General features: G+C 40.8%; 1 protein-coding gene across 1 annotated transcript in view; it reads right to left on the bottom strand.

Annotated features, from left to right (window-relative positions):
- Positions 1–898: 898 nt before the first annotated feature.
- Positions 899–20,503, bottom strand: part of LOC106142182 (dynein axonemal heavy chain 1-like) — a 93,010-nt gene continuing 73,405 nt past the window's right edge. Inside the window, exons 68-87 of the mRNA XM_060950171.1 lie at positions 20,352–20,495; positions 19,836–20,002; positions 19,343–19,568; positions 18,001–18,196; positions 16,999–17,192; positions 15,906–16,063; positions 15,065–15,164; positions 14,041–14,173; positions 13,170–13,303; positions 11,801–11,942; positions 10,833–10,957; positions 9,723–9,887; positions 8,565–8,717; positions 7,925–8,060; positions 7,178–7,313; positions 6,453–6,548; positions 5,911–6,041; positions 4,660–4,841; positions 3,372–3,501; positions 899–1,113 (exon numbers count right to left, since the gene is read on the bottom strand). Of these exons, the coding sequence (XP_060806154.1) occupies positions 899–1,113; positions 3,372–3,501; positions 4,660–4,841; positions 5,911–6,041; positions 6,453–6,548; positions 7,178–7,313; positions 7,925–8,060; positions 8,565–8,717; positions 9,723–9,887; positions 10,833–10,957; positions 11,801–11,942; positions 13,170–13,303; positions 14,041–14,173; positions 15,065–15,164; positions 15,906–16,063; positions 16,999–17,192; positions 18,001–18,196; positions 19,343–19,568; positions 19,836–20,002; positions 20,352–20,495 (3,063 nt within the window). The remainder of the gene's footprint in view (positions 1,114–3,371; positions 3,502–4,659; positions 4,842–5,910; positions 6,042–6,452; positions 6,549–7,177; positions 7,314–7,924; positions 8,061–8,564; positions 8,718–9,722; positions 9,888–10,832; positions 10,958–11,800; positions 11,943–13,169; positions 13,304–14,040; positions 14,174–15,064; positions 15,165–15,905; positions 16,064–16,998; positions 17,193–18,000; positions 18,197–19,342; positions 19,569–19,835; positions 20,003–20,351; positions 20,496–20,503) is intronic.

The raw sequence follows: 20,503 nt of genomic DNA on the forward strand, positions 1-20,503 counted from the left end.
TTAGTAAAAATGAATTATTTTATGTATTTCACACTTATTAACTATTTTCACAAATAATATTATTATATAAATTTAGATATCTTCAATATTGTAATATACAGCCATGTTTATATCCCTTGCGAGGTAGGCCGAGCCAACAGTCTCTAAAAGACTGGCCAAATTCAACTGTATGGCTTTATGATGGAATTGAGATTCAAATAGTGACAGGTTGTTAGCCCATCGCCTACAAGAGGAATCCCAAGTTTATGAGCCTTTCCCTTAGTAGCCTTTTACAACATCCATGGGAAACATAATAAAGTGGTTCTATTCTGAAGAGCCTGAACACCACATGCCACATGGCACCAATAAATCATCTTGATACTAATTGTGACGAAATCTATACGCCACAAGTCACAAAAATAAAAAATAGAATCACGCGACGCTATCAGTCATAAACAGCGAAAAACCTAAATCGCGCAAGCAAAGATTTCACGGATTGAAGCTATATATATGTATAACCTCCGACACAACATCGTCTGTCGCGCGGTTCCCCAGGCGTCACACCAGCCTGGCGGAAGATCTTCCCTTTGGTGGCGGTCGAGCCGAATCATCGCTCCCGCTACACTAATCATACATACATATAATCACGTCTATATCCCTTGCGGGGTAGACAGAGCCTACAGTGTTGTAAAGACTGATGGGCCACGTTCAGCTATTTGGCTTTAATATAGGATTAAGATTCAAATAGTGACAGGTTGCTAGCCCATCGCCAACAAGAGGAATCCCAAGTTTATGAGTTTCCTTCCCTTAGAAGCCTTTTACGACATCCTTGGGAAAGATATGGATTGGTCCTATTCCGAAGTGCCTGAACCACACGGCACCAATAAATCATCTAGATACTAATCATCACTCACACGTTTTAATAATCCAGGGCACAGAACAAAGCCACCCCCCTCTTGATCCAATGGGCGGGCGGTTTGTGGGTGGGCAGCTCAATGGTCATAACGTAGTTGGTGGAGTGGCCGGTGGTGGACAAGGTACCGGCTCGGACCAGAGTCTTGTATGTCGGACATTCGTAAAGGCCCGATTGCAGTTTGTGGTTCTGCTCGGGTTTCATGTAAATTATCGCCATTTCTGGTAGAAACAGATGGTTGGTACAAAATTGTTATAAAAGTGTACATATCGTATTTCTTGCGGGGTTGAAGGAGCCAACAGTCTTCAAAAGACTGATAGGCCACGTTCAGGTATTTGGCTTAGTGATAGAATTGAGATTAATACCTATAGTGACAGGTTGCTAGCCCGTTGCCTAAAAGAAGAATCCCAAGTTTACAAGACTATTCCTTCGTAGCCTTTTACGACATCCATGGGAAAAATATGAAGTGGTCCTTTTCTTTTTCTGTTAGGAACTACACGGCATAGTGTTTTTTATAGTTGCATGATTGTCGTCAGAAAAATACGACTATTCCTTTCCAATCTCCAGCCACCACCAGCACCAGCACGAATGTGTCCTATTACTAGGTCAGGCTGAAGGGATCTAACGTGATTAGATCACGCGTAAGATCAATCCCCAGATGGATAAACTAATCAAGAATAAGTAGACGCACCTGCATAATGGTGTGTGTGGAAAGAAGCCAAGAACGAATTGTAAAGTGTGCCATCAGACCAGATCGGAATTGACGACCATTCTGCCAATCTATACTAATATTATAAAGCTAAGGATTTGTTTGTTTGAACGCGCCAATCTCAGGAACTACTGGTTCGCATTGAAAAATTCTTTGTGCGTTGAATAGACCATTTATCGAGGAAGGCTTTATAACAGAAGGTTATATAATTTCACGCTGAAACTTTTAGGAGCGAAGAAATAATGGAAAATGTGAAAAAAAGGGGAAAACTATCCATCTTTGAGAGCTTCAATGATGCCCAAAATAACTATTCCAGGCGGACGAAGTCGCGGGCACAGCTAGTCAAGAAATAAAATTAGAACTTACCAGTATGAAGCTCCTTGGCCCGACTCTCTTCCAGAGACATGTCCCCGACGTTCCACCTGGCGCCCTCCAGGTACATTCTGCCGATCAAGAGATAAATCTACAACTCACCAGTATGCAGCTCCTTGGCCCGACTCTCTTCCAGAGACATGTCCCCGACGTTCCACCTGGCGCCCTCCAGGTACATTCTGCCGATCAAGAGATAAATCTACAACTCACCAGTATGCAGCTCCTTGGCCCGACTCTCTTCCAGAGACATGTCCCCGACGTTCCACCTGGCGCCCTCCAGGTACATTCTGCCGATTAAGAGATAAATCTACAACTTACCAGTATGAAGCTCCTTGGCCCGACTCTCTTCTAGACACATGTCCCCGACGTTCCACCTGGCGCCCTCCAGGTACATTCTGCCGATCAAGAGATAAATCTACAACTTACCAGTATGGAGCTCCTTGGCCCGACTCTCTTCTAGACACATGTCCCCGACGTTCCACCTGGCGCCCTCCAGGTACATTCTGCCGATCAAGAGATAAATCTACAACTTACCAGTATGGAGCTCCTTGGCCCGACTCTCTTCCAGAGACATGTCCCCGACGTTCCACCTGGCGCCCTCCAGGTACATTCTGCCGATCAAGAGATAAATCTACAACTCACCAGTATGGAGCTCCTTGGCCCGACTCTCTTCCAGAGACATGTCCCCGACGTTCCACCTGGCGCCCTCCAGGTACATTCTGCCGATCAAGAGATAAATCTACAACTCACCAGTATGCAGCTCCTTGGCCCGACTCTCTTCCAGAGACATGTCCCCGACGTTCCACCTGGCGCCCTCCAGGTACATTCTGCCGATCAAGAGATAAATCTACAACTCACCAGTATGCAGCTCCTTGGCCCGACTCTCTTCCAGAGACGTGTCCCCGACGTTCCACCTGGCGCCCTCCAGGTACATTCTGCCGATCAAGAGATAAATCTACAACTCACCAGTATGAAGCTCCTTGGCCCGACTCTCTTCCAGAGACATGTCCCCGACGTTCCACCTGGCGCCCTCCAGGTACATTCTGCCGATCAAGAGATAAATCTACAACTCACCAGTATGCAGCTCCTTGGCCCGACTCTCTTCCAGAGACATGTCCCCGACGTTCCACCTGGCGCCCTCCAGGTACATTCTGCCGATCAAGAGATAAATCTACAACTCACCAGTATGCAGCTCCTTGGCCCGACTCTCTTCTAGAGACATGTCCCCGACGTTCCACCTGGCGCCCTCCAGGTACATTCTGCCGATCAAGAGATAAATCTACAACTCACCAGTATGCAGCTCCTTGGCCCGACTCTCTTCCAGAGACATGTCCCCGACGTTCCACCTGGCGCCCTCCAGGTACATTCTGCCAATCAAGAGATAAATCTACAACTCACCAGTATGGAGCTCCTTGGCCCGACTCTCTTCCAGAGACATGTCCCCGACGTTCCACCTGGCGCCCTCCAGGTACAGGCCGCGGACGCAGCAGCCGTCGTCTGGCCGTTTCGCCGGCACGCCAGGTAAGGCCTGACGTATGAGAGAGAGAGAGACAGCATTAACAAAATCTTGGTCAGAAATTTCTTCTTCAATTTCTCGCGATTCAATTGTCGGTTCGAACTCCTTGATGAAGAGCCTGGGGTCCGATTATCTCCACGATAGTGGAAAAGTCAGATAATTATATGGTCTTATCTCGTTATATCAGCTCGATTGGTGTTTAAATAAACAGTTGTCAGAATGTTCAGGTTTTTTACGATGTTTTTGCTCACCACGATATATTTCACACAAAAGAATAATCATTATTACCACCGCGGAATTCTAACCCGATGTTCTCACTCTTAGGATCTGGTGCCTAAACCAATGCTTTTAAAATTTCTCCTAAACTAACACCAGCAATCTTAAACGCATTATGATCATGTGGTTGGTGGTGTCGTGTGGTTCCCGGCACCAATAAAAAGAAGAATAGGACCACTCCATCTCTTTCCCATGGATGTCGTAAAAGGTGACTAAGGGATAGGCTTACAAACTTGGGATTCTTTTTTAGGCGACAGGCTAGCAACCTGTCACTATTTGAATCTCAATTCTATCATTAAGCCAAATAGCTGAACGTGGCCATTCAGTCTTTTCAAGACTGTTGGCTCTGTCTACCCCGTAAGGGATATAGACGTGATGATATGTATGTATGTATGTATTATGATCATCTTTTAGGGCAGAGGTCCTTCTCATTTTGTTTTTGATGTTCCCACTCTGTTGGATCCTGGGTCTGCCTATGACCAAGATCTAGAATTAAATAGGCCAGATACTTACCTCAAAGCGTCGGTAGACGAATCGGTAAGGTGCCAGGTTTAAATGCAAATGGCGCAAAAAGGGCACAGGTTCAAATCCCATCTTGACCTAATGACTCATTTCGAAGTTATGTACATTAGTTTGAATACTAACCGATGCTTTTACGGTGAGGAAAAACATCGTGAGGAAACCTGCACATTCAGGCAACTGGATGTGTAACCATGGATCTTATACGGGTTAGGTTTACATGCAAAGTTTGCGGAGGTCAGATGGGAGTCGCTTCGTGTTGAAACCTGCCTCACCCAATCCAGGATCCATGGTCAAAGGCATACCTCGGGCTTTTCTCCGGCGAGATGAGGATGCAACCGGGACTAAAGCCAGGAGGCAGAAGGAGATACTTACCTCAAACGCATAAGCGACAGTATCAATCGCAATCACGTGTTTCCTGGCATAGTTCTGCAAAGCTCCAGTGAGGAATGCCTGGGGGAAGTAGAACCCCGAGATCCAGAACACTTTCGGTATTCCCCCGTCAGCCCACTGCTGCATGAACTGCACGCGGAGGCACAGGTCTTTGACCCAGGCAGCTGATTTGATTCAAAGAAAGGTATTGGATTACATATTTAAGGAAGTTTTATTTTAAATAGAGGCCGCCCGCGACTTCGTCCGCATGGAAACCCTATCAATCCCGCGGGAACTCTGGGATAAAAAGTAGCCTATGTGTTATTCTGGGTCTTCAGCTACCTACATACCAAATTTCATGGTAATCGGTTCAGTAGTTTTTGCGTGAAAGAGTAACAAACATCCATACATCCATACAAACTTTCGCCTTTATAATAGTATAGTAGGATTGTCAAATTTTTAACCTACTTTATATATATTATATCTAAGTATAATAATATTTTTTCTATGGATGTCGAAAGATGAATATATAACAAAAACAGGAACGGTTAGTGCATCAGAAAATTATATGGAAGATTGGTGTCAAGCAGATGCCCAAATTAGGCTGATCCATTCAGTACCTAAAAATGTCTTGTAATTTTACCACTCTCTAAAAGGACTTTTTCTTTATAGCAGACTTACATGATGCTTGCCCAAAATAGCACCTAGTTCAGGGCTGAAATTTGTTTTCTGAAACGGTCATAAGTCTATACTTACAAAAAAGTGTGGCTCCCGGCACCAATACAAAAAAGAATAGGACCACTCCATATCTTTCCCATGGATGTCGTAAAAGGCGACTAAGGGATAGGCTTACAAACTTGGGATTCTTTTTTAGGCGATGGGCTAGCAACCAGTCACTAGTTGAATCTCAATTCTATCGTTAAGCCGAATAGCTGAACGTGGCCATTCAGTCTTTTGAAGGCTGTTGGCTCTGTCTACCCCGCAAGGGATATAGACGTGACCATATGTATGTATGTATGTTACAAAAAAATTATCATCCCGCTTAGTAATTGTAACCCACAAAAAGTAAACACAACCGTGATGACACAGTTTTCTTTCTCCTAATGTCCAGAGTAAGATGCAATGATACATACATACATACATATAGTCAAGTCTATGCTCCTTGCAAGGTAAACAGAGCTGAGAGGCTTGAAAAGAATGAAAGGCCACGTTCGGCTGTATGCAATGATGATTATGGAACAGATAAATGATTACCAAGAGGTTTGAGCGACGGATAAGCTTTGGAGCTCCACATTAGAGGCACGGCGTTCCGAGCTAGGCTGTTAGCCATGCTTTCCAGGGCTTCTGACATCACCACCAAGCCTTTGAGAGCTTTAAGCAGATCCCTGAATTTAGATAAAACGTGCAACATCAAGTCAAGAGTATACGAAACCGCCGAACTTGCATGAACAGGGTTGTGAATGTGGATGAAGCGAAATAAGTGTAGAGAGATCGTGGCAAGTAGGAAGTTGTAGTCTATGCCTATCTATCACACAACAACTACAACTTCTTAGTCCTTTTGTGTAGAGACGGGCTTATATGTGTGTATGACATATTATGATTTAAAAAATCCTTAAGTTAATCAGCAAATAAGATTAACTACATATCATGCAATGTTTTGATATGATCAGGACAAAACGGAATCAAAGAACTTCTAGAAGAGATTCAGAGATAAGAAATTTGCCTACAAATTGAAGTATTATAATTTGCAGAGCCAACGTACTGACGTGCATGACCTAACTAAAAAAATTGATCACCTCAAAGAATTCTTGATAACACCCAGCAGTCTGTTGTATCTTATAGCCTCTTGAATCAGCACAGTGTTGAGCGACTCCTTATAAGATACGGGATAACTGGAATTATGCGTAGGTATCGGTCATATTTCTTAGAGGAATTACGGCAAGAAAAGAGGAAGATCATTCGGAGATGGCATGGTTAAGCGAGGTTTAACGTGTATCGTCAGCCTATGGAATTTGGGGGTGAGTTATACAGACCTAAAGGAACATTAGAAAGATTTCGTAGGAAATCTTCTGCTCGGGAATAGAAGCAGGTAGCAAATACTATATTTATTTATTTATTTAACCTTACATACATACATATGGTCACGTCTATATCCCTTGCGGAGTAGACAGAGCCAACAGTCTTAAAAAGACTGAATGGCCACGTTCAGCTATTTGGCTTAATGATAGAATTGAGATCTAAATAGTGACAGGTTGCTAGCCCATCGCCTAAAAAAAAGAATCTCAAGATTGTAAGCCTATCTCTTAGTCGCCTTTTACGACATCCATGGGAAAAAGATGGAGTGGTCCTATTCTTTTTTGTGTTGGTGCCGGGAACCACACGGCACTTACACTCTATTTAAACTTCATTGACCAAAATACAAATGTATAGCACAATTGGCGGACTTAATGCTGGAAGCATTATCTGTTATGTTTCTTTCTTGGCAACTATTGTAATTAGCATGAAAGCACACAAAACTAACGTTTCAGCTATGTACGCCTGGTCTAATGCTGGCGGCATAACTTCTAGAATTTCCTTGGCCGCCCGTTCCGTCATTTCTTCAGCGCTCATACCTCCTTCACCGCTCACCTCTTTGGGCTGAAGGTTTTTGAGGGTATCTGTTCAATAAATAATTTATGTGGTTACCAAATACTGTTACCAGCAAAAGTTTTTGGACCACTAAGCAGCGAGGCAAACATCTACACCATCTGATTTAGAAGTCAGTTATGATAAAAAAAGACAGAGAGAGAGGCAGGTAAAGAGAGTTATGAATGTGGATGAAGCGAAAGTGGAGGGATGTTGTCTCTGCCAACGCCACCGGCAAGAAGGCGTGATTTTATGTATGTATGTATATGTGTATGTATGTATGTATGTATGTATGTATGTATGCATGTATGTATGAATGCATGTATGTATGTATGTATGTATGCATGTATGTATGTATGCATGCATGTATGTATGTACTAGAGGCCGCCCGCGACTTCGTCCGCATGGAAACCCTATCAATCCCGCGGTAACTCCGGGACAAAAAGTAGCCTATATGTTATTCTGGGTCTTCAGCTACCTACATACCAAATTTCCCCGTAATCGGTTCATTATTGCAATTGCGTGAAAGGGTAACAAACATCCATACTGACATACTCACAAACATTCGCATTTATAATATTAGTAGGATGTATGTATGTGTGTATGTATGTATATGTATATGTGTGTATGTATGTATACTCACTAAGACAAGTGCTGGTCTCCGACATGGCGTAACTAATGTTGGCGTTGCTGTGCAGACCGAACAGAGATGGATCATCGTTCAATGGCAATGTCCTTATGTACTTCGTGTAGTCCTCAATGTTTGCAGACACAGGTTGCTGTATCAATTGAAAAAGACAATATTGCACAATATTGTAAAGGAACATACATATGATCACGTCTATATCCCTTGCGGGGTAGACAGAGTCAGCAGTCTTGAAAAGACTGATAGGCCACGTTCAGCTGTTTAGCTTTCAGATAGAATTGAGTTTCAAAATAGTGACAGGTCGTCACCACTCTAGCCCGCAAGGGATATAGACGTGAGTTTATGTATGAATGAATGAAAAGATGAACCTCCCCGTTCTTCACATAGCGTGTGTTATTTCCATAAATGTGTTAAAAGAAAAACGTGAATGACATGACGAAAATTATATGAATAGAATAGAATAGATTTATATTCAAAATTGTATACAAGGTATCACTTATTGACGTCACATCACTCAAATCTAATCATACCTACTTCCGCTTCCAAAGCGCGCGCGTATAAGACGCAGCGGAACAAACTACACTGCAGCATTTTCACATCACATACTTAATATAATATGCAAAACACATCTAGTCACCTGCTTGTAAGCGCCGGTCTCATCGAACATGTACCTATCGTTGAGCACCCCTGTAGTGTAGTAGTCGGAGAGCAGGCATAGCAAACAGCGGCGATCCCAGTCGTCCGTGACGCGACCGCCGTAGTTGATGTGGCCGGCCGTGTATGTCAACATCTGTTACAAAATGACAAATCTATACATACATACATATAATCACGTCTATATCCCTTGCGGGGTAGACAGAGCCAACAGTCTTGTTAAGACTGATAGGCCACGTTCAGCTATTTGGCTTTAAGATAGAATTGAGATTCAAATAGTGACAGGTTGCTAGACCATCGCCTAAAAAAGAATCCCAAGTATGTAAGCCTATCCCTTAGTCGCCTTTTACGACATCCATGGGAAAGAGACGGAGTGGTCCCATTCTTTTTTGTATTGGTGCCGGGAACCACACGGCACTACACGACACTACACGACAAATCTATCGTTAAGCCAAATAGCTGAACGTGGTGATTCAGTCTTTTCAACTCTCTTCTGTTGGGTCTGTCTACCCCGCAAGGGATATAGACGTGACCATATGTATGTATGTTACAAAATGTTTATCAGATGTTTTGTAATGTAGTTGTGTTTTTCGTTGTCTTTATGTTTATATTAAGCATCTTTGTTCAGAAACCCGTAATCGACGAGTTTGCATGAAGAGAGTTATGAATGTGGATGAAGCGGTAGAAGTATGCAGGGATCGTGGCAAGTGGAAAGATGTAGTCTCTGCCTACCCATACGGGAAAGAAGCGTGATTTAGTGTAGGTACCTAAGTTATGAAAAACACTTTTTTTCTTTTTTCCTTTTATGATTTTACAGACTTCAAACAGAACAGAAGAAACATTGCGCGGCAGCTTATTTATTTTGATCGGAATTTCGTGTAATTCTTCGTGAAAAGTAGTTGGAAGATGGTAATCACAAATTCCCCAAAGCCTTCCTCGATAAATGGTCTATTCGACACAAAAAGAATTTTTCAATTCGAACCATTAGTTCCTGAGATAAGCGCTTTCATACAAACAAACAAACAAACTCTTCAGCCTTATAATATTAGTAATAAAATATAGGTACACAATCACGCTTCATTAAAATAAAAATATACGCTTTGTCTTTCTAATATCTTTCTAAGATCATTTTAATATGTACCTTCAGAGGGACTTCAGCATACTCGATCAAGAACATGTGTAATTGTGAGATGCATATCCTCAAATCGCCATCAGTGAATTCGTAGGGGATGTTGAATCCCAGAGGACCAAATTTACGGCGTTCCAGAACTACGCCGTGGAACAGACAGAGAGAGAAGAGAAGCCACTGGAAAAAATATAAGAAAAGAAATTAAAATTACTTCTGATTGAGAAATGCTACTATAATGTTCAAGAATTTCTAGATGATATTATTATAATTTATTTATTATTAATATGCATGACTCAATTATATAATTATTTTTAATTGACAACAAATAAGGCTTTTTTTTAATTTTTATTTAATTTTAATTTCATTCTTACTCATTAATTTAATTGCTTACATTGAAATTTAATTTTAATACGATATTGTATGTCCATTAGGACAGCTCACTGCGATGATCACAAATATGTAACAGCCTTTAACCTGTGTTGCACAATAAATATATTTGATTTGATTTGATAAGATTCTCCGCAATTTTTGATGTTAACAGTATTTAACTTGAAGCTAAAATATATTAAGTAACAACAGTAATATATTCAAATTAACTGTTCCGGCAAACGTTGTTTTGCCAAATATTCAGAAATTTCTAGTAAAAAAAAAATGTTAAGGGACAACCCTTATTATTAACGGATATGAAAAATAAATGTTGGCCGATTCTCAGATTTCTATACTACATACATACATACATATGATCACGTCTATATCCCTTGCGGGGTAGACAGAGCCAACAGTCTTGAAAAGACTGAATGGCCACGTTCAGCTATTTGGCTTAATGATAGAACCGAGATTCAAATAGTGACAGGTTGCTAGCCCATCGCCTAAAAGAGGAATCCTAAGTTTATAAGCCGATCCCTTAGTCGCCTTTTACGACATCCATGGGAAAGAGATGGAGTGGTCCTATTCTTTTTTGTAATAGTGCCGGGAACCACACGGCACACATTTCTATACTATATACTCAATATGCTTACAAAATTTCATGAGAATTGGTCAAACCGTTTCGGAGGAGTACGGGAACGAACAGCGTAACACGAGAATTTTATAATATACTTAGAAGAGTCATTACAAACGTACCTTGAAGTTAGGAACTTTGCTGTCGTTAGAATTGAAGAAGTCCACAAAATCGGGCACTTGGTTCATGTAGGCCTTAAGCAAGTTCGCCTTGATCCCACGAGGTGGCTCCACAGTCATCTTGTAACCTAATACATACATATAATCACGTTTGAATCTCTTGCGAGGTAGACAGAGCCAACAGTCTTGAAAAGACTGAAAGGCCACGTTAAGCTATTCGGCTTGATGATAGAATTGAGATTTTAATAGAGACACGTTGTTAGCTAATTGCCTTAAAGAAGAATCCCAAGTTTATAAGCTTATCCCTTAGTCGCCTTTTACGACATCCATGGGAAAGAGATGGAGTGGTCTTATTCTTTTTTCTATTATTCTTTTCTTTATTGGTGCCGGGAACCACACGGCAGGATATTTTTTATTTACCATAATTTAGCCGTGTAATCTCAATGTACCAGTTTCCAAAAAAAAAAAAAAAATTATATCTTCATCTTCAGTCTACCCATTCGACCGCGGACGGCGATTTTGACAGATTTTGACATAGCGGAGGCGGCATACCTACATTATCTATGCGCTTATTTCGCGCGCTGTTTAAATTTCTTTTCTTCTTTAATTTTCTACTTATGTACCTAACCGTTAATAAAATTTTGAAATGTATTTAAACTGCATTAGTACACAACAAACCTTTGTGGTTTTAACCTAATGCATTATGTTTACCATTGTAATTGTTGTTTTTTTTTTTGTAATGATAATAAATAAATAAATAAAAAAATAAATCACTACACAGTATAAAACAAAGTCGCTATTTTAGTCTGTCTGTCTGTATGCTTAAATCTTTAAAATTACGCAACGGATTTTGATGCGGTTTCTTGTAACAGGTAGAGTGATTCAAGAGGAAGGTTTTTATGTATAATAACATTTATAATTTTGCACCCGTGCGAAGCCGGGGCGGGTCGCTAGTAAATAATAAATCATACCGTTCTGAAGCAACGCGACAGGGAAGTGCGGTGACGGGGTAGACGTGAGCCAAAGCCTGAAGTCCTTGTGCACCAGTTCAGGCTGAATCTGTTCCACGTTGATCTCCAGGATCGGCATCCAGGAAGGAGATAAGTGGCAGTTCTGAACGGGCGAAATAATACATACATATATATAGTCACGTCTTTATCTTGAAAAGACTGATAGGCCACGTACAGCTTTTTGGTTTGATGATAGAATTGAGATTCAAATAGTGGCAGGTTGCTAGCCAATCGCCTTAAAGAAGAATCCCAAGTTTATAAGCCTATCCCTTAGTCGTCTTTTACGACATCCATGGGAAAGAGATGGAGTGATCCTATTCTTTTTTTTTTGTTGATGCCGGGAACCACACGGCATAGGTAATTATACATTCCAAAGGTATTTATTAACTTTTAGACATACCCACGAGCAAAGACGTCAAAGTTATGTAATCATGTCGAATTAATTTAATTTAAAGTTAAAAAAGAAATAGATCATAATTTTTTTGAATAGCATTTTGCTTTTTAATTCTGTGATTTTTAAAGACTTTTATATGTATGTATGAATCTGGCAATATATTCTATCCTACTAATATTATAAATGCGAAAGTTTGTATGTCAGGATGTCAGTATGGATGTTTGTTACTCTTTCACGCAAAAACTACTGAACCGATTACGGTGAAATTTGGTATTTAGGTAGCTGAAGACCCAGAATTACATATAGGCTACTTTTTATCCCGGAGTTTCCGCGGGATTGATAGGGTTTCCATGCGGCAAAAGTTACGGGCGGCCTCTAGTTTTTATATAGCATAGACTAGATACTGACCGATTGTCTGACATACTAAAATACAGTTTAAACAGTTTGGTGTAAATACATATGTTTGAAATTTCTCATTAATATTCCTTATGGTGGTCTAGAGCAGTAAAACTTGAATTCCCCGGGAACAAAAAATAACGATATTTAGAGATTTACGCCGAGCGAATCTGCGGGAGTACTATATCTAGTTTATTATAAAAAAATCTAGATCTTCAAATGACTTTATGATCTACATGAGTTATATGTACCTGTTGTTGAATGTAGTATGTAAACACTTTTGGTGTACCAATCTATACTAATATTATAAAGCTGAAGAGTTTGTTTGTTTGAAAGCGCTAATCTCAGGAACAACTGTTTCGAATAAAAAAAATTATTTCTGCGTTGAATAGATCATTTATGCTGCAACTCAAAGGAGCAAAGAAATAATGAAATATGTGAAAAAAAAACGGGGAAAATAATTAATCCTTGCCATTGCCATAACTACTCCATGCAGACGAAATCACGGGCACAGCTAGTTAAATAAACAAATGTTCTTACTTGGAAGAACACCCAGTTCCCAAAGTCACAGCCGACTCTCATCATGGCCTCAGCCAGTGGACCCTGACCCTGGCCCAAGGAGATGCTCTCAAAACGCTTGCCCATCTTCATTTTGTCCGCAAATTTAAGTAGATCTGTAATACAAGTCATACATACATACATACATAAAATCACGCCTCTTTCCCGGAGGGGTAGGCAGAGACTACCTCTTTCCACTTGCCACGATCTCTGCATATTTCCTTCGCTTCATCCACATTCATAACTCTCTTCATGCAAGCTCGGCGGTTTCGGGTATAATAATACAATATTATACAAGTCATGTGTTTCAAATTAAAAAGCATAAGATATATCGAAAGCTTGCATGAAGAGAGTTACGAATGTGGATGAAGCGAAAGAAGTATGCAGAGATCGTGGCAAGTGGAATGATGTGGTCTCTCCCTTCCCCTCCGGGAAAGAGGCGTGATTAATGTATGTATGAAAGATATCATCAATCACTTTATCATTGTGCTTCAGGTATTATAGTTTCATCCAGGATCATCAATATCTCCATATCCTATAGTTGGTGCAAATTTTGAGTCCATTTCGGCGCAATAGTTTCATGGGCTAAGTGATACTAATATTTGAGCCTCAAAAGTTTGTATAAAACCCAAAGATTAGTATCAATTATTAGTAAACTGATATAACAGTCTCTGTACTCTTTTTCCAGAACGTCCGAGACTTGATATAGTTACATTTGTGAGGATCTTCTTACTCCAAATGTATGTATCCTCAAATATATGGTATACCAGATCAATAACTTTCTCAACCAACTTTCCCATTTCTACTTGTTTAAGATCAGAAGTAGATTCTGCGATGGTAGTATGAAATATACCAGCAGCGGGATCAGTGCCAGTGGACAGAACGAAGATAATCGGCGCAAGCGCATCTGACTCTGCATAAAGCGCGGCGAGATCCGCCGGCTGTGGTTCTACGAAGCGTGCACCGAGACCGCTAACCACGTAATCCTGTTAAACGACACTGAATTTTCATTTATTCATTCACATGATCACGTCTATATCCGTTGCGGGGTAGACAGAGCCAGCAGTCTTGAAAGACTGATAGGCCGCGTTCAGTTGTAAGGCTTAAGCCTTACAACTGAACGCCATTAATGGTAGAATTGAGATTCAAATAGTGACAGGTTGCTAGCCCGTCCACTAAAAGAAGAATCCTAATTTTATAAGCCTATTCCTTTCCTAGTTGTCTTTTATGACATCAGTGGGAGAGAGAGGGAGTGGTCATATTCTTTTTTTGTATTGGCGCCGGGAACCACACGTAAACCTTATTTTAAACTATATTTTATGGAATCTCTACGCGTCGAATTCTACGTCTGATAGACATTTATGGAGGGAGGCCTTTATTTTATGCGCTTCCCAACAAATTTTGCAATTAATTTTATATAATAGAGATATGAGCATTGGTTAATCCATGGTCCATCAGGATTCATGATCAAAGGTCATACATACCCCGGTCGCCTCTCCAGATTGGTGAGGATGCATATATATATATACATATGGTCACGTCTATATCCCTTGCGGGGTAGACAGAGCCAACAGTCTGGAAAAGACTGAATGGCCACGTTCAGCTATTTGGCTTAACGATAGAATTGAGATTCAAACAGTGACAGGTTGTCAGCCCATCGCCTAGAAAAGAATCCCAAGTTTGTAAGCCTATCCCTTAGTCGCCTTTTACAACATTCATGGGAAAGAGATGGAGTGGTCCTATTCTTTTTTGTATTGGTGCCGGGAACCACACGACACTTGGTGAGGATGCAACTGGAACTAAAGCAAGGAGGAATAAAATAGTCCAAAAATTCCGTTCTGCGAAGCATGACAGTAAAAGAACACAATTGATAATACCTGAAGGCCTGGTACCAGCTTGTCAGGTCGCAAGCATTTCAGAACAAGGAGTTTTTGGAAAGCATCCAGTTGGGAGTCCAGGGGTTTAGGATACGGCAGTCTGTAAGGGAAACAGAGTTAATATGAGGAGGGGCAAAACATTTTTTTTGGGTTATCAAGAGGATATAATAGAATAGATTTACTTTAAAAAATTGGATACAAGGTATCACTTTATGACGTCACACAACTTAAACCTAATTGTATCTACAACAGTGTTTCAAAACGCAAGCTTGCAAAGTGTACAAGAAGCGGCGGAACAAACTACACTGCAGCATTTTTACCGGACGTCAATTTCCAAATATAGATCTTTTAAATCTAAATCGTTGACGAATTAACATTGTCTTCATTAAAAAGAAAATTGTGATAGACACAGACATACAGTGGTTATAAATAGTGCTCATGCCATATGAGAAAAGGTAAAGATCAAGAAAGAAAGAAGATCCACAGACAGACAGAGGAAGCAGCATCAGATCTTAATGCAAAATTTGGTATTGTTTCCAATTATATCGAAAGTGCCGTGTGGTTCCCGGCACATATACAAAAAAGAATAGGACCACTCCATCTCTTTCCCATGGACGTCGTAAAAGGCGACCAAGGGATAGGCTTAAAAACTTGGGTTTCTTCTTTTAGGCGATGGGCTAGCAACCTGTCACTATTTGAATCTCAATATTCTATCATTAAGCCAAACAGCTGAACTTGGCCATTCAGTCTTTTCCAGACTGTTGGCTCTGTCTACCCCGCAAGGGATATAGACGTGTGACCATATGTATGCACATCGACATTGAAGATGTGTCTCGCTCACTTGTGAGGGTTCCACGCGTCGTAGTAAGTCCTGAAAAATTTGATCTGTTCCTTGAAATCCTCGCACACGAATCTGTTCATCGTGTGGAGGGAAGCCAGCTGTTGCATGTCCAGCCACATCCTGAGGGAAACCCATTTAGGCTCTGGATTATCCAGTTCCTGAAACACCAGGGTGTTTTGTTGCAAACATACATACGTTGTAACGAAGTCACAACAAATAAATTACGGTTTTGGGTTCATGAGATACAGATGAATTGATAGGAAAGTCATACATACATACATACATAAAATCTCGCCTCTTTCCCGGAGGCAGAGACTACCTCTTTCCACTTGCCACGATCTCTGCATACTTCCTTCGCTTCATCCACATTCATAACTCTCTTCAGGAAAGTCATGAAAGGCATAAAGTCATATAATGTAGTAAGGAATGTTTTACTCTTTTGGATAGCGACTCAAAAAGTGATGGTTTGACAGCGTAATGGAAATCAAGAGTAGGGAGTTCAATTCAAGTCAAATTCAATTAAAAAAATTTATTCATTATTATAGGACACTTCATATCGCTTAATAATTGTCAAATCTTTTGGTTTCACAATATTGATTGACGTCAAATAAATTACTTAAAACTAAGTTTACTGCCGCTTCCAAAGCGTCAGTGCAGAAGAAGCGGTAACAAACTGCTCTGCAACATCATCTTCAACAACGGAGTGTAACGAATAACGGAGTGTAAAGTGTATTGATAATTAACAGTTTTGAAATGCACGATATATCAAAAAGAATGTGTAATCTGTTTTTAGGAGACAAAAACTGCTTAAGATAAAGATAAGATTAAGTTTTAAGAAAGCCTTAAGATTTAAGGAGAAAGAAATAGCCAAAACCGAAGCAGTATATGAGGATTACATACGTAACGTACACATACTCGTACATAAAATCACGCCTCTTTCCTGGAGGGGTAGGCAGAGACTACCAGTAGTACTACTACTACTAGTACTACTATTACTATTACTACTACCACTACTACTACTATTGATACTACTACTACTTTATGAGGATTCAATAACCCTATTTATTTAAAATCTAAATACATTCCTCCACACCTGTTCAATCTTCCCTCCGTTCAGCAGAAAGTTGAACTCTGCATGTCTTATCACACCCTTGTCGAGCAGTATTCTCGCGCAAAGCAGGAAGGCGAACAATAGCTTGTGCCGCTCAAACAGACTTCGGCATACGTTCTGGTAGAGCAGAAATGTGAAGTGTTCTATAATTATTTCCACACGTTCCACTATGTCCTCTGAAAAGATGAGAGAATTCATGTAATATGTAATTTTACACCTTATTCATTATCTTCATAGATTTAATTGACATACATATATAAAATCACGCCTTTTTCCCGGAGGGGTAGGCAGAGACTACATCTTTCCACTTGCTACGATCTCTGCATACTTCTTTCGCCTCATCCACACTCATAATTCTCTCATAAGAAGACTTGAGTCGATTCTTTCTGATAAGAATGATTATTTTTTCTCTTATATCCAATATCTCTCTCTCTGCCGAGTTTCGGCAGAAAAGTCGAAGATCATACATACATACATACATAAAATCACGCCTCTTTCCCGGAGGGGTGAGAATCGTCATCGATCGTCAATCCTCGTCAGAATAAAACTTTCTGGTTAAGCTGGTCTATTTGGTTCTGGTCGGATCAAGTATTCTTAAGATATTATTCCAAAAAACATTATCGAAGATCATTATGTCAATGAATCGTGCAAACATGAAGTCTTACGGCACAATGCTCGAACGACGAAAAATTATATCATTTAACACGATCATCGTCGTTCAGACTCCATAAATGACGGCCCCTGTGGCGCAGCGGTAGTACGCTTGTCTGTGACACCGGAGGTCCCGGGTTCGAATCCCGGCCAGCGCATGATGAGAAACGATGTTTTTCTGATTGGCCTGGGTTTTGGATGTTTATCTATATAAGTATTTATTATAAAATATAGTATCGTTGAGTTAGTATCTCGTAACACAAGTTTCGAACTTACTTCGAGGCTAACTCGATCTGTGTAATTTGTCCCGTATATATATATTATAAAACTTACCAGTCTGTTCCGTCTCCGCCATGCTCCTGACGAACAATTTCACGAACCACTCCAGGGAATACTGGTACATCGGGTCCACGTTCGCCATGCCGGCCAGACAGAAGAACAGTATCTGGCCGCGGTTCGCGACGGGGACATAATCGCCGCGGGCCTCGTCAATTTCCAGAGTTGTACGTTCTATGTCGTCTACTTTTATCTGGTGAAATTGATGTTGAATGAATGGTTTAGGTTCCCCTGCAAAGGTTGCAGAGGTCAGACGGGAGTCGCTTCGTGTAAAAATCCAGGATCCAAGGTTCAATTTCGCGAGTTGTACGTTCTATGTCGTCCACTTTTATCTGGTGAAAGTGATGTTGAATGAATGGTTTAGGTGACTCTGCAAAGGTTGCAGAGGTCAGACGGGAGTCGCTTCGTGTAAAAATCCAGGATCCAAGGTTCAATTTCGAGAGTTGTACGTTTTATGTCGTCCACTTTTATCTGGTGAAAATGATGAATGGTTTAGGTTCTCCTGCAAAGGTTGCAGAGGTCAGACGGGAGTCGCTTCGTGTAAAAATCCAGGATCCAAGGTCAAGGGCGAATCTTGGGCTCTTTTCCAGAGTGGTGAGGATACAATTGGGACTAAAACCAGCAGTAAGAAGATGACAAAAAGCAATACTATATCGCTAATGTTGGAAAACACACAAAGGTGATTATAATAGCAAAAATGCATCTTATTGAAACAGAGTTTGTCACACCTCAAAGTTAAGTAAGTAAAAAATTACGTTATAGTTTGGTTCATAATGTAACATTGGGTTTTCGGTAAACATGAAGAGATTAAAGTCGCTTCGTGTAAATTTCCTGTTAATCGACTCCTGAATCGTGGTGACAGGCGGTTTGAAATATCCGAAGGATGAGCTTTTACCATTTTTTTATACTTATATAATAATTTGAGTCCGTTTGACCTCTATCAGTCTGGTGGTAAGCAAGATGAGGCCTAAGGTGTTGCACATACATACATACATATGGTCACGTCTATATCCCTTGCGGGGTAGACAGAGCCAACAGTCTTGAAAAGACTGAATGGCCACGTTCAGATATTTGGCTTAATGATAGAATTGAGATTCAAATAGTGACAGGTTGCTTACCCACCGCCTAAAAAAGAATCCCAAGTTTATGAGCCTCCCCTTAGTGGCCTTTTACGACATCCATAGGAAAGAGATGGAGTGGTCCTATTCTTTTTTGTACTGGTGCCGGTAACCACACGGTGGTGCACGTAAACTCAGATAATGCCTATTCACTCTTGCCTTGAAAATCCCCATGTTAACTATATCGGGGAAGAGAGATTCGGGAAAAATACACAACTCACTATTATCTCGGCGCTCTTGATTTTTATCGCCTCCAGGGTCAAAATCAATGGCAGATCATCCACAGGCGATCCTTCACTATTGGACAAGCCGTACAAGATGTCCGCCTGCATCTCAGCCAGTTGTGACGCGAGCTGTGCGCGGGAGACGATCAGCTGGCCTCGGAGCTCTTCTAAATCTGGTCGCTCCTGCGCCACTACTATTGATAGCAGTTGCTCGGCTAGACCGCTGTGGATGTGTAAGTGTTTTTTGGTTTTATTCCTCTGACAATTTTGAGACCACACATGTATATACATTTACGGGACAAATTACACAGATTGAGTTAGCCTCGAAGTAAGTTCGAGACTTGTGTTACGAGATTCGAACCCGGGACCTCCGGTGTCACATACAAGCGTACTACTGCTGCGCCACAGAGGCCATATATATAATATATATGTAGACAGTTGAGAAAAGGGAAGATTCCAACTCGTATCTATCAGTTATTCAGAATCCTACCTTGGCACGAGCGCAAAATTGACAATCTGCACTTTGACCGAAGTCTCCGGAGTGTACCGAGGGTTGGGAAGCTTCGTCGTGATGTAGAGACGGAACCCAGGGATGTAGGGGATCAGGGAGTCACCAAGTTTGAGCACCAGTTGACCGGCTTGCCGGAAGTATTGACGCTGTAGAGAACACGAATTCAGTTGATGTCCTTTTACATCATCATTATCTATTATAATTTCAAAATTTTTAAATCCAATTCTGTTATCAAGAGAAAAGATGCTGAAAAAACTACATGTCTTTTTACTTTTTACGAATGATCTTAAGAAGACAGAAGGTTTATAGATGCAATTATAAAGTTACAAAAACGTCGCTCCTTGTAATTAATTAATTTTAATACCAACTTTATGAGTATGGTCATTGGCAAACCTAGGGCTCATCGCAAGGACGATGTTAATAATTCTTTGGTATTTGATAGAAATGATTTTATTTGATATCTGTTTAAATTTCCAAAATAATTTATTCAAGTACCTTGAGTACAGGATCCAGAGCTGGATCTAGTTCCTGGCCCACGTTCTCCAGAAGAATGGGTTTCCCGAAGCGCAGTGCAGATTCGAAGCTTCTCAATAGGTCTCTGTCGTTCGGCTTGCAAACTATTAGCCCTTCGATTTTACCCTGTATAA

This window comes from Amyelois transitella, chromosome 21 (assembly GCF_032362555.1).
Source record: "Amyelois transitella isolate CPQ chromosome 21, ilAmyTran1.1, whole genome shotgun sequence".
NCBI lineage: Eukaryota > Metazoa > Arthropoda > Insecta > Lepidoptera > Pyralidae > Amyelois > Amyelois transitella.